Raw genomic sequence first — 18,916 nt, 5'->3', positions numbered from 1 at the left:
GATCATATTATACCATAACATTTTGATAGCAAAACAATGAGTTTAGCCACAGACCATTTTGTGTAGCTGAGGCTCACACATAATTTTAATTTTGATTAACAACATTTTTTATTATACAAATTTGAATACAAAACATATTCTCGACATCATTATTTAAGGTCGATGGTATCGACATATTGCTTGTAGCTATCCTGTTTCTACATAACGGTTTCGAGTTTCCATAATGAGCACTGTTCGTCAAGCTTTAACTCTGTATATGTAGTCCTATAGTGCTAGTATTTGTCAAAACATACATCACAATGCTCACCAAAGTGGTGACACGTCGATGCGAATTAGAACATTCGTGCGTAAACGTACGTCAAGCATAACTTTACGTGCGTATAAATAATAAATTAGCATTAATAGAATCAATTGAGGTATGTTATAATAATGACATGCTACAACTTTCAAAATACATTAGTGAAAATTTTCTTCCAACATACTTCAGAACTGAAAAATATAAAGCTCTAAAATGAATCAAATTATGATACAAATAAATCAATTTTACATATAATGTGGACACTTGATCTATATTTTTATATTTAGAACACAAAATATGAACGAATTTTGTTTTCACTGATAACTACTAACACAAATCGTAAAATATTTGCAGATATTTTTCACAAATATATTTATGTTATGTAAGAATGTCTCAATAACTTGCATCGGTACATTAGATACATACAAATTCGCATCGACGTTAAAATATATATTTAAAAAAAAAAACAATGATTATTATAAAATTATACGAACCATTAATACCACAACTAACCCATATGCAACATAAAAAATATAAACTACACATTTAGAATTATGCATATTATGACTTCCAATGTAAGAGCTCATACGTACGATATAATAGCACATTTAACGGCGATAATCCTCTATGTCGACTAGTTTAAAACACGATTGAACATCAGCACACTAATATCTATGAATTGGTCGATTTCGCTTTCAAAAACGTTGTCAAGTCACTCACTCATCCCAAGTGCAGATTTTTTTAAATTTCTTTAGCTAAATGGAATGTGTTGGCCAGGTTTAGGGTCGTCAACGCGCACGGACACCCCTGGTGTTTCAGGCCATCGTCCATAGACTACGGTAAACGTTTGCCATCAGATGGGCCGTACGCTAGTTTGCCAACATGGTAAAGAAAAAAAAAATGGTAAATAAGCTGCTGACGGTTTAGCAGATAAAAAGTGATAACCGTCGATTATATACCTAAACTGCACTACAGTCTACTCTTTGACATCCGTGATACCTCAACTGCGTCGCCATTACGAGAACCTATGTCTGCCTATGACATGACACCATATTTTGCAAATTCTTTGGTTTTGTATTGTTATTGCATTGGTGTTTTAGTATACTATACATTACACGTTAAAATTTAAAAAATATGTGCATATGAGCTCTTGTCTATGACAAGACAATAAACAAACGAGCATTTTAAGTGCACACAATTAGTATAGTGTTCACATTTTCAGATTAAACTTTTTAGTAATTAAAAAAAATGTTAAACAAGATTCAGAGGTGAACTAATAACAGGTTTATATAAACCACTGAAACATTTGATTCCAAATGAACTAGAATTTGAAAATGCGAACACTAAGTAAATATAAAAAAAATTGCAAGATATGTAGACGACTGTGGAACATATTGAAAAAAAAATGTATACTAGTTCCATTCAGCTATTGCACAACTGAACATCAAAAGCATGAGAAACCAAATATATTATTCGTTTTAAGTAGCGATAAAAATCTAAATAATTATAATTTGGGACAAAAATCATTGCTCGGTATTTTTTACACTGACAATCTTCACAGTCGTGAACCTAATTAAAAAAAAAATTTAAATTGTACACGAAAGAGAACATACTATCGATAAAATTATTAAAAAACGAATAATATTTGCCTACCTATATAATGAACGATGCAGCACATATAAATAGACGACGCAATTATGGTATTTTTGATTCAAAACTCGAATGAGATTTGACATGCCCGTCTTTTGCTGCACATATACAATACAACAGAACATGCTAGGACGTGTTCTATTTCATGATATAAGGCTGCCATCAATTTCATATTCTTGCTAGTATTCAAAATTTTATTAAAAGAATTCATGGCAACCCTATTTATAAAACAAAAGTTGTTAAATATCATACCTCAGTCGCAATAAAGGCGATAAATAATATTGTTCGTTACTTACATTGAAACCGGTTTATAACCAAATAAATAGTATAGACCTATGAAAAAGTACAAACTCTAAAAATAAATATAATAAATAGCAACATTAATTAGTAATAACCCATTATTAATAATCAACATAAATAGGAAGTATCCAACGTAAATACAATAACGATACAAATACAATGCTAGCAGACAGTAATTCATGCTTCATGGTGGTGTGATGAATAAGTGTGCTATGGTGGACAAGACATGCTTGCGTAAGCTGAAAAGCGGGCCCCCATAACATAAATACCGTGTTATTTAGTAAAATACTGAATGCTCTATTCCTCTATTGTAGTGGTATACAATGATATTTAAAACATACAACATTTCATTTATTGCATGTAAATGTATGTGTAGTGGTTCTAATTACGATATTTATATCCCTATAGTGTACTATAATTATAGATAATACGAATATAATATATCTAACGAACTTATCTAATATCGCGTACCGAATGGAATCCGGGGTTGTGACGTAAAAACTTCGAAAAGTATAAGTCTAACTCTCAAATAATTCGAAAAAAATCAGAAAAACAAGAATTTTTAATGTAAACATGCGGAAGTATAGAAAGAGTACTGTTGCAACTTGGTTTGTTTCGTGATTATTGAACTGTTATACTGAAAACGATTTCGCAACAAACGCGGGCGTCACGACATTTACTACAAACAATTTAAAAAATTCCAAACGTTTCGATAGAGCGAATTACTTATTCAATGTCAAGGATATTTTTATTATATCTAAATCCCATCGCTCGTCAGCAATACGTAAACAGAATGCGTTGACCGCACAAAGAGGAAGACAGCATTCAGAAAGCCAGTGAGCCGGTTAGTCCGCCGCACCGAAGCGAACGATCACAAGAACACAGTACCGGTGCGCGAGGGCGGTCAGAACAAAAACTCTAGGCAGGCGACAAGCACGTAGAGAGCCGTGCTCTCGTCGCGGGGCCCCTGGGGCGCGCAGCGGCCCGCGGGGCCCGAGGGTCCCGTGGGCCCCGCGGGGGCGGACGCTAGGGGGGGGAGCGGCGTACCGGCGCGCGCGCGGGCCGCGTCCAGCGACCCGGCCGGCTGCAGGAACCACTCCGACCGCGTGCGCATGCGCGCGCGCTGCCGCTCGTGCACCTACGCACCACCACACCACCACCTCACCACCGAGTCTCCGCGCCACGGGGCCAGGGCCGCGCCACTATTCTATTTCTTTTTATCGCGAATCGCTCCATGACATGTACCTACTGTTAGTAGGAGTCTCAAAGTACCGGGTGGGCCGGACTCCCCGAGTGATTTTCTCCAAGAAACAATAAAAAGGTTGACAGGCGTGACTGTCCCTTTAATCATCATCATTTCAATTATGGTAATTGTACACTGGCGTATAAAGGATTCGCCTAACTACCTATATCAAGCTATATTTATTCGCTGGCATTATCATATCAGCTTTTTAGCTATTTTGTACTTTTATTACAGATGAATCTTTATTGCACCACTAAACGATAATATATCAATCAAGATATCTCAAATTTATAAGGGTACATGCCCTACTAATTATATTGGCTGTTAAAGTGCCCAAATTTCAACACGCAACTATATATATGATATCATATAAAAATATATGAAAAAATCGTATGACTATAGTAAATTGTATAAGCTTGAAGTTTATTATTATATTCCTACCGTCTGGCTACGGCCCTGCGCACCCTTGATAACAGCTGTACTGACGGATTTAATTAATAATAGCCGCAAGAAATGCATACGTAATATACCTATCATTAAATAGGAAAATTGACTATATATAGTTGAAAAATGTTCAGATACATGAAATTACGATTAAAAATGAAACTTGTTGGTTGAACGTAGACATGTAATTGTTACAGTACCCACCCTTGTTACTCAATATGTATTATTATGTAAATTGTTAGAAGATTAACATGAAACAAGAATGTTAGATTCATTAGTACTCACTCGTTTCTACAGTTAGTCACAGATGATGTCGGCATACCAATATATAATAACTATACCGTAACCATAAATGTCTCTTTTAATTCATAACGGCTAGTACCAAGTCCTAGCCTAGTTTTATATAAATATATAACGTAGTGATGTACGGACAACAGCAAATCCGATAATTTGATGCGGTATGTGCATCCACAAGAGTGCAGCTGAAAGCTTGTGTCGTCCAAAACACCCAGTTGTGCTCAACCCTACTTACAAGCAACTGTGGTAAACAGTCTAGTTGACTGCGCCATCACTCCTGTATATGGAAGTACAACTAAATACTAACAAAATAGCCAGCCCTAACTATTTACCAAGAAAACAGACATTGGGTCATGCATTTTGTAAGAATTAGACACGGACCGCTACTAAATAAAACATATGTCATACAAAAATCAATTTTAAGAAAATAACTTAAAAGCATCATATCTCATAACACAGACAAATCTACTATCTATGGTAAGGGAACAAAAGGTTTGAGTGTATGCCTTTTCTGTTGGAACATACGATTTATTTTCCAGTGATCCGTGTTTCAGAGACAGTATAAAGGTGACAGACTGCCCGACAGTGTGTGTAGACTCTACAGGTGGATACTGAGCGCACTCGTGTCACCATCACTTAGAGATAACATCCTTTAGCGAGCGCTAGAATTCAAATACATGTAGTTGTACACATAACTTAGTATAACCCTATAATCACACTTCAGAACAATTTGCAATTTGAATATTGATGTGAGAATACGTTTTTAAGCAATCTATTACAGAAAATAAAAAAATATATATAAAAATATTACACACAATTAATTCGAAATATTGAGCATAAATGGTATTAAATATACTCATAACAATTATATATCACAAATACTTAGAGCTAAATTACTCAAGCACACTAGATTATTCCAATCCAAGGTTCAATCATAATGTATGTAATAATAAACTTGTAAACAACTGTTACACAGCGACGCTATATTTCTCCGTTAGAAATAAGCAGTTAGACATTGTAGAACGCTATGTAATATTGGCCTAACCTAATTCGAATAAATAGGGATTGCAATTATGCTACTTAAGGAGCTGGAGGCATGTTGATGTAAAATTTAAATTATCTAAATAATAAATATATCACATCAATAATTCAAAATCACCTACATCTGAATGTGTATTACCTAAACGTACTAAATCTAAATATAAAGTCGTACCTGGGGCAAGTAGGAGAGACTCTTAGTGCTCTCGGCATACTTGTTGATAGCCCGCAGTTCCTCTAGTGTCATGTGCGGGCTGGAATTACTGCGAGATGACTGAGACGACGAGCTGACGGATACCTGAAATTATTAATAAATCTAATAACTAGAGAGAAATATAAGAACTGAGAGCGTTGTGTCCTAGCAGGACTAAACTACCCGACTTCAATGCCAAAGGTAATGAGTCCGTAAATCGTTCAAGAACGTCATATATAGACTATTTTTTATATCAAAAAGATAAGGACGAAATCGCAAGTCGAAAACCAGCTAGTCGAATTATATATTAAGATTTTAATCTTACATTGGTTAGACCAAGTCTAAACAAATGTGTAGTAAATAGATTACAAAACCAACATTGTATGTTTAAAAAACTTACAGTGGAAAAGACGGACACATTATTTGCAGTGCTATTTAAATCAAAGTTTTATATGAAGAAATTTTGTATCCTGTAAAAGAAAAAGAGAAGTTGCGTGTCACAACTAGTGTTACGGATATATCGATAAGATGACAACACCATATTATCCCGCAACAGTATTGGTTTGAAATCTCCAATTCCACTGCACTATACCTTGAAGACGCTCTCCTCGAGTGAGATAGAGAGGCGCGTGCACGAGTCGAGCAGGCTGTGCTCGGGAATGATCCCGAGCCCGAGCACTCCACCGGCCGCTCCGCCGCCCACACCCACCACGCCCATCAGCGCCGGCATCGACTGGCACTCCTCAGACTTTGTAAGACCTGCAAGTGGTATGTTTGTAGTACTAGCTGTTCCACACACACACACAGTTTCGCCCAGGTGATATTTATAGCCTATGTGTCATTCAGTATTTTCTGCGTGAAAGAGTATGAAATATCTATTCATGCATTCACACTTTCAAACTTCCGCTTTTATAATAGGACTATTTATTTTTTCATTATTGTTTTTAACGACTTACATTTTCATTAGCTTTAGTATATATGAGTGCTATTGATATCTACAATTACACATTTATTTAAACTAGTTTAGTTATACCGTAATAACACAAAAATAATTGAAAACAATTCTACTGCATATTTAATATACAATATAGTCACGCAAATACATACACAAAACAATCCCAAAATTGTATAGATACATTAGAATGATGTTAAATCCTTTTTATTGTATTCTAAAGCCTGGTTAATTTATATTATAGTGATGGTATGATTATATTATTGTGAATCATCTACATTACCAAATTGTTACCGCTAAGTGCCACCGAACCCCTTACGTATAATTTTTATATGTAGATTAAATGATTACAATGAAGTATATTGGATGTTACAGAAATAGTTAAATTAGCAGAAATCCAGCGAAAGAATATACGAAACTAAATAACTCTATCCTATATTAGAGAAAAAGATAGGCTATTATTTTATATCCCACCCTTCTTTGTTTCATTCTTATTACAATATTAAACAAGTTATTAACTTAAAAACAAACGATTTTAACCTTTAAGTGCATACATAAATATTAATTATTTTATCTTACCATTACACAAGGTAAGGAAATAGTTTTTAACGACAAATTTAAATAAATTAAATAATTTTGTATGCAATACAAACTACTACCATATGATAAAAGGACATCAGGTAAATTTTAAGAACATTATTCAGTTTCATGGATGCTATCGTTAGGTTTCAGAATAATAAACACTATCTGTAACATCTTATATTCATATAGGTCAATCGATGACAAGTGTATTAATAACCCGTACGTTCATAACTTATTCATAAATTATTAAGACTCACCAACTAACAATATTGAAATAAAGTAACTTGACTATATTAATAACTTAAACGATTGTCATTCAGAGGACCTGCGAAAGATTTGCTTCATGTATTATTTAATACCTACAACTACGTTAACACAGAACAGAAAAAAAAGTGTATAATTGCCAAAATTCTTTGAAACTACAAACACATTGTTTGTGCAGTACAATTTTCATTAAATGAGAATACAGTGTAAAAATTTCTCGAAACTATAAACATAGTTTATTTATTTACTTTTATTATGCCTATATACATATACCAGTGTTCTTCAAACTTCCACAGCATGATTAAAACTACTATATGAGAATAGATTGTTAACTATTTTTCATACCTCTAAGGCAGGACAAGAGGTATGAAAAATAGGTAAATAACAACATATACCTACCACAATACCTAAAACATATACCTACAATACTAAACGCTATCACGCTAAATTTGCACTCTTCTACCATAGGGGTTCAATTCGCAGTGTAAATAAATGTAGTGAAATACAAAAGTAAAATATGGTAAAAAGAGACCCATAACATGTTAAAAGCGAAAATTTTCAAAACGCATAATAGAAGACAAAAGGTTTAATTGTTTCTAAATATTAAATTCCAGTCGTAATATCTTCTATTAATAACGGCCAGAGTTAAATTTAACAACAAAGTTCCAATAGGGTAGATCAACCCTAATTTTTAATATTGATATTAACTTATATTCCAAAACAATGTGTGTAGAGGCAGCTAGTATTATATATATTATTATTATTATATAAGTATGAGATGTACTGTAATTATTATTAAAGATAAACAGTATAATGATACACAAATATCATGTACAGTTTAAGATAATCATGCAATACTTGCACCTCTTTTTTCTGTTCTGTGATATTGTACATAATAGTTAATATATACCTTCTAAGTTGAATTTGTTTCCCCATCTATCACATTCACACTGCAACCAAGTTTTTTCCGCTTCTAAAGATAATTGTCCTGTAACAAAATACAAATGAATTATGATTTACTATTGTCTAGTTTGAAATATAATTTGTATATTCTGGAAAAAGAAATACAATTAAATGTAACGCAACTAATCTAGTTAGTAAATTAAATGTAGATTGTTAATAACATAAATATGTAAATTTTATTAACTATCGAACTACATTTATCACCTTAGAGTATCAATGCACTAAGGTAATCCCTGGCATGTGGAGATTGCTAATAGCATTAAGCCCGCCTATTGTACAATTCAATAACTTTAAATAAATAAATAAATCCGTATCGTTGCAATTAAAATACAGTAACTAAGGAATACATTTAATACGTTACCTTATTATACTATAGACCATATCCTTAATTACCAATATCGTGGAATAAAAGAATTCTTGTGAAAACTTAACTTAGATATTTTAATCTCCGGATTATGCATTTGATCTGACAAAAGCAATTTTACATTTACTAATATGATGCTAAAGCGTTATGGTAAAATGACAAAATGCCATAATGACCATCCCAACTGGAATTATAGTTGTAACCATATGTATAGTATTGTATTTAAATGACAATGTATTAATTAATAGAGACCTCCAATTAAGAATAGAATCAGTCTAAATATAGTCTAGAAATCATTTTCAATTGTCGGCTCTTTATTGTGCTATTGCATGCGCAAATAACACGACGACGCGGGTCAGCGAGTAATTACATATATAAATATAGTAAACAATATCAGAATTGTATTGGTTAGTTACATAAGATGTTCTAACTGTAAAAATAAATCCAGAAGATATAAAATTTATGAAGCGAAATGTAATTATTTACTTCGATGAATGTGGTAGTTATACAGATGGAGATGTACTTTTTTGATGGTAGTCCTAATATTGAGTCTATGCGACTTGCAAATTAATATTAATGAATGTCTTTTGAATGAAAAATTATTTTGAGTAATCTTCACTATAATATTAACAATACGAATTCCTATAATGTCAACTATATTACATGTAAAATAATGTTTTAACGAGTAAAAACACTTATTAATCAGCCATTTCATTAGTTTGTCTTTGAACTATTTTAAACAAAGATTTCTAACGGCAGTAGGTAATTTATTATAGATATTGATACAAAATGTTTATGAAAAAAAAATGAATAGACTTACTAGCATAGGCCTCTTGGTCCCTATGGTGACGAGGCGGCGGCGGATCCCTAAACGAGCATATCCATTCGTCTTTTACACGCAGTATGCGTCCCGTTACACGCGCATAATACTCGTAGTTTTCTCTGCCGAATAGATCGCCTGCGCTGAACTGCTCGATCAACTGCCGCATGATACGTGTGGCCACCTGCCAATTTTACAATTGAATAATAAAATGTCATAATAATATGAATAATATGAAAAAGAATAAAATTAATGTAATAACTCGTTAAAAACTGACTGACGATCCACTTGTTAATAACTGGTGACCGTGGGCTATCGCTGCCAGCTGACACGTATGAGTTTGTTATGAATTAGTAATGCGTTCCCAGTTTTATCGACTAACGCAGTAGTGTATTCAGATACAACTAGTTATATATGCAATTTTCAGTTTATACTTCCATCATGTGGATCGATAGCATATTTTCTATTTTACATAAATCAGACAAAGCAAGAACCCGAATATATAACAATCTAACAAAAATTATATGAACTTGCATATACTATTATGATATCTATTTTCGGAACTTTATTTTTATTTTTTTATAAAGAAATATAAATACTTGATCAAAATAGACCTAGATTTTCTCATATTATAATCATTGTGCATCAAATTCCATAAGGGCTTAAATAAGATAAATTTCATACTACATATTACATATATCATAAAATACACAATTAATAAATCTGTACAACATATTAGATATATGCATTAAAAACTAACTAAAGTTTTAACATTTTACATCCAGATTATCTACATTATAATAACAGCCCTAGATAATACATACAGCGACATCTAGTACTAAATAAAGAGCTTGTTAAATAGAAAACACAGTTACAGTAGTAATACAGGTAGGCAATACGTTTAACTAGACATTAATCACATACATTACTAAGCTACTGTGGAATTTCGGTAAATATTTCTTAATCAACTTAAATTAGAGATGAGTCAATGGATAGGATATGATTATGAATGGGGAGTCAATGAATCAAGCTGTTATCAGTGCTGCTAAGAATTGCAAAAGAAGTGTTTACAATGCGTAAGTGAGCCAAACATGACAAATATTTCTATTGTTTATAATTCATATGACTAATAACACAAAACAAATTACCTATTAAATCCTTTTAATATATACTGTACTACTTATGTCAGTACACAAGCACTGTAAAAAGAAAGTTAGTGGAAGTAGGACATACGAACAAAGTAATGCCAAAATACAGTCGCTGGATAGTTCAGACATGTTTTTTTTTATAATTGGAATGGGAAACAGCGGTCATGAATCAACTGATGGTGGTATCACCACCTATTTAGATGATCAGCATCATGGACATCATTATCATGATGCTTGTAATACCACTCCTGCATTGGGAACTTAGTGGACTGAAATGCCTCAATATTTTCACACAAGTGTGATGAGGTACCCATGCAGACGACTTTCTTCAAAGTCTACATTGGTATTTAAATATGTATCATACTTGCCTTACCAATATTATAAACGCAAAAGTTTGTGAGTATGGATGGATGAATGAATAGATGGATACTCTTGATGGTAGTTCTTTCATGCTCTGCTCTCTCTGCTATTCAAAACTACGCACTTGATATAACTTTACAGTAATATAGCACCTTATACATCAGAATAAGACACAGGCTAAAATTTAAAAAGGTATCGCTTAAATTGGACGAAATAATGATAAAAGTCAGGTAAGTGTGATGCAGTCGAAGTTGCGCGGGTCAGGTAGTGTAATGTACATGGAAAATTCTTACCCATTTTGCAACTTATGAGGCTAGAAATTTCTATAGTAAGCAACAAAGTACCTATTGTTTGAAAGTGGGACGCAACATTCATTTAAACATGTGCTCATATGAAATTTATTATACAAAAAAAAACACAATAATGCGTCATGAATTCACGATTAAGTATTTATGACTAGGTTAAATAGGCAAATACAAAAATTATAAACAATAATAAAATATAGAGGTGTAAAAATGGCTGCCTTCCATTAACCAGTTAGAGTAACCAACTCATGACTCTACATTATATTTTGAACGAGATCAGTAATATGAAATTTCTTATAATTCGTGTATAGCATGCCTTTTAACCAACTAGAAATTAAATTAAGTAAAGATCTTGGCATGAACTAACAGTGGTAAAATTCAACAAATAGGTATATTGCAAAACTTTTTATAGCACTATAATATTATTAATTAATTTCGATAAAAAATATGTCATGATGAAACATATAAACACTATTCTAAAGCATAGTATTATGAAGCATATATATCAATTGCATTACTAATATATAATAAAACATGTACTCTGCATTATAATCGACACTATAGTAATATTACATAAAGCATAGTTATCTAAGAAGCCGATAGGGAGAGCTTGAAAGACAGCTATAGATTTTCATTGTGCTTCTAATTACTACTGATACTTACGCTCACTTCAGCCTTTAGCCGCATGTTTTAGACATATCAAGTAATTTAAGCTATATACAACGCCTTTATATTGTATTTATATGTTTTTACATTATGAGAACAACGATCAGATGTGACACCATCGTATATTGCATATAAATATGTAAATAAAATATTTAAAAAATTATCAGCAAATAATGCTCCTTTGTCTCAGTGATTATTATTTGTCATTTTACAACGTCTATTACACCAATTCTTCAAAATTTGATAAATGATATTTCATATTTATGAATTAACATTAAAAACTGTTTCACTCTATTAATGTATTAAAACCGGTACGTTTAATGTCAAGTCTTTTGCAGCGTACAATCGCAAGCCTCTGACTACCCCATCCGCGATAAAAATCACGACAATATGTTTCAAACAATTATTGTTGTACTTATTACAAAAGAATTGAAAATTGTAATGTTATATGTTATGTATTATCTATAATAGCATTGAAATTGTATGAAAATAAAAAAATATAATGCTTTTTGTTATATTGCTTTGTAATCAGTGTTCCAGGTACAGAGTTTAATCTTCGGAAATAATAGTGGACGAGGGACTAAGGGCGTATTATTTTAAATTAGCTCTGTCCTGACCTATGGTTTCTCAGTCGTATTATACTTAAATGACTGGATAAACCTATTAATCTATATAGTTTCTACTCTTAAACTTAGACCTAGTCTATGGTTTCTCAGTCTAGTCGTATATTAAGAACGCGATAAATCTATATCACAACTGTTCATAGCATTTGCAAATATTATTGTGATAAGAATTATAAAATGGGTTATACCTGTATGTTTAGATTGATATACGAGTTACTTATCTGATAAGAAAATGCAGTTAATGTTGTCGATAAAGAAAATCACTTGTTAGCATTCATCATAGATTAACTTTCGATTTGATAGAACATGACAAGTGGAAGTACATAATGTAAACATAGAATTTCAGAATACGCAGCTAGAGAGAAATTCCTAAATAATATATATGAAATACAGAGGGTACGTCATAAAGGGTGTAACGTAACGTACATAAGTCAAAGTAAAAAATCAGTGATATAAATCATGAAGTTAAACAAGTTAATCCAAGAAACAAAGTGAAAAGTTGTTATTTTTAACACATGTACTAGTCAGTCTTTGCTTTTGAGACTAATCTTTTGAGAGAATTAGAAAATGGTGAAGTATTATGCCGTTATTGCCGAAAGCTATGTAAATACCTAGGTTTCGGCCTAGTATAAATTTTACCTTCATCCCTACATATCCCTATTTCATGACATGTACTAAATTAATCTCTTGATAATGATATAGCCACTATCACAATATGTACATATTATTATACTATTTTTCGTTGTAAACAACGTATGTTTTTATACATAACAAGTCTTATACTATTTGCATAGTTAATGCAATCTGTATTAACATAAAATAAAATATCGTTTAATGTTATTATCTATAAAAATAAATAACATTGAAGTGTCTGTTTGTAATTTCAAATTAAGAGCTTTTCACTAAATTCATATGTAAGTATATATGTACATGTACGCTACTTACATCAAAGAATTATTTTAAAAAGATTCTCTGTGTTTGATCTTGCTAATCTCTAAAACAGCTGGACCGATTTTGACGGGACTTTCACTCACAGATAGCTAATGTAATAAGGAGTAACTTTGGCAACTTTTATTTTATTAATAAAAAAAAGTAAAATTCCACAAGGACGAACTTGCCGATAACATTAAGTATCAAAATAAATAGAATATTTAATTATTATTTATTTCATCGTCTTATATTAAACTCAATTTCTACTGTAGTTAAAAAATCTTCTATTATTTACTTTAGATAAATTGTAATTAACTTTTTTCTAACTTCTTAACAACGGCTACTTTTGGCAACATATATTTCAGTCTATATAATAAATAAAAGATATTCTCAATTCGGTATTTGTGTTGCAATCGAATGCAAAGTAGTAACGGCTCATTAAGTACTATAATAGGCGTATGATATATTTGGACTGTGATCATAATAGGTATGCTGACCTTGAACCGCTGCACGTCCTCCATTGTGGCAGTCTTGCCGTCCGACACGCAAGAGTGGAAAAACGATGGTGCCACCGACACGCCCAAAGCCTCAGATGTCATACCTGTACCTAAAAATGAAACAATATCTCGTAATCATACCCATTTTACAGGCGAATTGAAGATGATTCTCTACTTTTTTTTGTCCAGTACACAAAAAATTAAGAACAATTTGCATAGGTACAATACAAGTTAAAAATAATTATGTTGTTTACAATGATTACAATGCTATGTTATGTTAACAGCTTCTTAATATATTTGACTGAAAAGTTTAATTAGATCTAGAGTCCATATTATACCCTACACCGTCCATCTATGATTTTTCTCTATCATTCAAAATTTTAGGGTACAATGGGACTAGCATGTACTTATAATTCATACAAAAGTACTTAAACTTCAAAGAAATAAAAAAACATTCAAAACATTATACATCATATCGCTAAAACTATTCTCCATAATTCAATTTAAAAATCGAGCTGTATTTATGTAATCATGTAGAAGTTCATTTAAAAAGAATAAGAGCTAAATTTCTTGTCATGTCTCGATAGCACTCCGAACTGACGGTAGATTTGACATATCTTAAGTAGTCAGTAACATGAATAAATATATTTTGATTCGATAAAGATCAGTAAATCAGATGAGTATCGTAATAATTATCCATAATTGAGCAATTTAAAGCAACTTCCCAAAATAGATATCATTACTATTGTTTAGTATCTTAATTTAAAAATGCTGTGTTGTAGCGATTTTGTCTACCGTCATCCAATTACCAGCGACCTCGATGTATACGGCGGATTTGCTCGTTTAATATCCATAATATACCATCCTCACAATTTAGATAAATATTTTCTAATGGATATTTACAAGCACACCACAAAAAATCTATATTCAAAATTTTTAGCTTCTAGCACCAACCGAATATACGGTGTTTTAATAATAGTCAATCAGGATAATCCCCTTTATAATTATACATGATTTCTAATCAGTTACGCTAATGCACTTACACTGTTCACGCGAATCGATAAATTAGTCAATATTGTAGCAAAAACGGACAGTGAAACGAATAGAATGGTATTGTCTAAAATATTTTTAGAATCAAATTAAAAGGCAATTTCACGGCGACTAATCTGTGTACATAATAACTACTTGTCTTACCAAGATATTTGTAATACAACGCATGCGTCAATGACAAGAATATATAATTTATGCGTGCGTTTATGCACATGCCATACAGTCATAATACGCATACAGCGAAATTTATACGTTAGTCATATCTACATATTGTTAATGGTTAATGAGATTTTATCGTTGAATTCAAATGTAATAAGAATGTTCCAATTAGGCACCGAAGTCGTACGTATGGCATGTTACGTGTTCATCATTGTTCTTTTGTATACAAATAAACTAGATTTTAACCGACATCAAAAATAAATGTCTTTCAACTATATTTTCAAGGCTAATTGTAATTTAACGTTCAAAATAGATGAAGAGTAATACGATAAGATACAAGATGATAAAGCTGATCATGTATATAGGCGTCACTTATCATCAGGTAGCTCGTCACCTTGTTTGGCGTTCCAATTACAGAAAAAAATCTTGTGAGAGAGATTTTAAAGATTTTGTACACTACCAGACAAAAAATACTAATTGCTAACAGTGATTTCGTTTGGTTATTGTGAAATAAGAGATAGTGTATGTTCATCCTCATAATACAATACCGAGGGGGGGAAAGGGGATTGTTAGTAACGTGGACTGTTGATCTCATTGCTAGCAATGTACCTTGTCAGGTTGACCTCCACGCGGTTCCCCCTGGAAACCATCGTGATAAATTCTTGGTGAATATGTCACGATGGGCTAACTGACCTAACCTCAGGCTCATCTTATCATGCTCCACTGGTGCCCCGCCAGCGTAAACCGTTAGCGCAGGCGGGTGCACTATTCCATTGTCATCCATAAAAAAAAAATACAATACCGCATAATATATGTGTGTTCACTTAAAATTTCATTCAGTCACGTTCAGCTATTTAAACACGAAAAGGTGACAGACAGATTTTAGAATATATTTGTACGACTAACTGTTACCGACGACTTTGTCTACTTATTTTCAGAGAGAACCTATATCATCCTCGTGACACGATTTATTCACGTCTAATTACATTAATATTTGTCCATTTTATTAACAGACAGACAAGCATTTATGTTATTAATACGGATATTCAGTACAGTCTAATAGCCTATTAAAAACACGTTGGGAACAGCAAATGAGCACCGGGGACATTGTAAGATTAACTAATCGTACAATATAAAGTGTTACGATTGCATCATAAACTGAAGCGTGCACACCCACGCAAGCCGCGTGTAATTGGCATAATTAGCAGTCATTATTATCAGTTGGATAATGCCGAATGCCTGTTTTGTCAAGTGTGAGATTACCTTGTTACAGTCAGCGACTCGTTTTTACAATAAAACCATCAATTACTATTATAATTATGTTTAGAACATTTTTCTACTGGGTTAAGTTCATAGTTCGAAAAACAAAATGTTTGGTGACTCTTTTTAGTTGTTAAGGTATCGAGCATACCTACATATACAAATTTTATCATTATTAAAATTCCTCTTTGTATACCGAAATATTAACTTCTTTTTCTTCAAAAACTAAAACATTAAATACTAGTTCATTATTTCGATACCGGCAAATTTATAGGAGACTAGGCCACAAACTAGATTAGAAATCGGTTACATAAAAAATTCAAATTAGAAATAAATACTATTTCATAAACGAAATTATTTAAATAGAATAAAACACCGAGTAAAGCTCGGTCGCTTAGATTACTGTAGTCAAATATAAGAAATAGTAAAAACTAACATAATATATCTTTGTTTACGAAAAGAAATGACAAAAAAATTGTTGACCACTGCCAACCATTTCATGAAATCGCCTACTGTATAATGAAATGATCGAATTTACAATTTTGTCACGTAGGTACATAAAAACGAGCTGGCAATGTAATACAGTTAGTAACAGTTTAATAGGCAACTATAATTATAAAGGCATTAAAAAGTCATCATTATAGAAAGCTAGCGAAATTCAACTTTAGTTTGCTGATATTAAAACAGGTTCGTTGCACTACTGTAATTGAGAATGCGTTATAATTTCCCTAGAGTGTGATATGTACCGAAAGAATTTATTTCTTTATTAACATAATTAGAATAAATAGGTGAAATGTTTTTACCTCGTCACTAAAAAACGTAAAAACTTAAAACTAAAAAACATGTAAACTTTTGAAGAATTAAGTTGCAATTTTAACAGAATAGTTGTTAAATATAGCTCAACATATATGCCAAAGAAAGCTTAAGTACTTAAAATTTTCTATAAAGTATATCTCAATAAAAATAATATTTTGATGTCGTTTGAAGACACTCGAAACTCACCAGCTTTATCAGCATTGGAAGCCATCACTCGGAAGGTGCCGAATAGAAGCACTAACAACTTCTGCGTGCAAACGGGCAGCGACATCAGTAATCTGCGAAGAACAACAATTTTTACCTCACATCGATTTTTATTTGTTTACAGGCAACCTGTACTAACTTCGCTATTAATTTGTACCACTAAACCATCCTCAAAACTCTGTTGATGTATGAAAATTTGTATAGTTCTTGAGATTGTCTTGAATATGGACATCACATACAGACGTGGGGACTTTAATTCATAATATATTATTCTATAGTAGAATATTATAATCTATGTCTTATTATTAATATTATAAATGCGAAAGTTTGTAAGTATGGAACTATGGATGTTTGTTACTCTATCACACTAAAACTACTGAACGGATTTTGATGAAACTTTACAGTAATATAGCTTAGGCATCAGAATACACATATTTTTTATTGAAATTTTTAAATTAAAATTTAACGCGAGTGGAACAGCGAGCATAGCTAGTATATTATAAATCATACTGCTCTCACCACGTCTATACTTACTTATACCTCGATTTTGGTTAGGTGTACAATGTATAGATATGAGAAAACTTCTATAACTATATGTATTTAGAAAGAATAAATGTTCAATGATAAAATTATATAGATGGATCTAACATTGATATCTCTTAGCCATTCGCTAAGGACATTAAACCAAAAACAACTTTTAATATTTTTTTAAATATCCATTGACGAAAATAAAATAGGACTAAAGCATCTATTTCTTCTTTGTAATCGACCACGACCACGTTATGTATATAACGTAATAAATTATGTTCATGTTATGTTCGTGTTCGTATCAATATAAACTTTCCAAAATGTCTTTCTTCATGTCGCCAAAAACTTATCTATTCATCAACACCATAAAAATGGAAATAACTCGTTTTTCTTAATAAATAATATTATTATCAGATAACACCTATACTGTTTAAATAGAAATGGTCATACATAATTCCTACTGCATAAAAACTATTATCTGATAAAGAAAAAATTTGTAATTGTATTTATTTAAAAACGAGGTATTTACAAGTCGATGGTGATTATGAGTAGATAATAAAAAAATATAAACGACCACGTTAAAAAGGAAGAGAAATAAAAATGCGAACATAAAGCATTCACACCCAAGGCAGGACCATCATTAGCTCCATGGGAACGAGAGACTGATTAAATCAAAGAATGAAGGACAGGCTCTGTTTAAATGATGGGTTACACTTGCGCATGATTCGGTCGGCGTAACAGCTCGCCGCAATATTAGTAACGGGCTCACTCTGACCGCCGACCGTGCAATGCTTCCAATCTGATTCAACATTATGATAGCATGCAAGTTACAAACAGGAAGGGCTTGTATACTGTAATTTCAACGTGCATTCATCGTCAATAAACCACAAGGCATTAAGTATTGTACCTACAATATATATAATACATATATATATGTATTTAAGCGGATCGGGCGGTACGAG

At 32.1% G+C, this 18,916-nt stretch overlaps 1 protein-coding gene across 4 annotated transcripts in view; it reads right to left on the bottom strand.

Annotated features, from left to right (window-relative positions):
- The window catches only part of LOC131846373 (uncharacterized), a 29,188-nt gene that overhangs the window by 5,803 nt on the left and 4,469 nt on the right, over positions 1–18,916 (bottom strand). The window contains exons 4-11 of one of the 4 annotated variants that reach the window (XM_059195647.1): positions 17,409–17,500; positions 13,938–14,047; positions 11,885–11,896; positions 9,409–9,592; positions 8,172–8,249; positions 6,056–6,222; positions 5,446–5,568; positions 4,781–4,894 (exon numbers count right to left, since the gene is read on the bottom strand). In XM_059195647.1, the coding sequence (XP_059051630.1) occupies positions 4,865–4,894; positions 5,446–5,568; positions 6,056–6,222; positions 8,172–8,249; positions 9,409–9,592; positions 11,885–11,896; positions 13,938–14,047; positions 17,409–17,500 (796 nt within the window). In that variant the 3' untranslated portion in view covers positions 4,781–4,864. Of the gene's footprint in view, positions 1–3,152; positions 3,387–4,780; positions 4,895–5,445; positions 5,569–6,055; positions 6,223–8,171; positions 8,250–9,408; positions 9,593–11,884; positions 11,897–13,937; positions 14,048–17,408; positions 17,501–18,916 lie in introns of those variants that run through there. The other 3 variants (XM_059195646.1, XM_059195648.1, XM_059195645.1) reach the window with 3 other exon arrangements.

Source organism: Achroia grisella, unplaced genomic scaffold (genome assembly GCF_030625045.1).
Source record: "Achroia grisella isolate CSIRO2021 unplaced genomic scaffold, CSIRO_AGI_Agris_v1 utg511, whole genome shotgun sequence".
NCBI classification, from domain to species: Eukaryota; Metazoa; Arthropoda; class Insecta; order Lepidoptera; family Pyralidae; genus Achroia; species Achroia grisella.
Note: the sequence above shows the minus strand (reverse complement) of the source record. Positions and strands in the feature narration are given on the sequence as shown.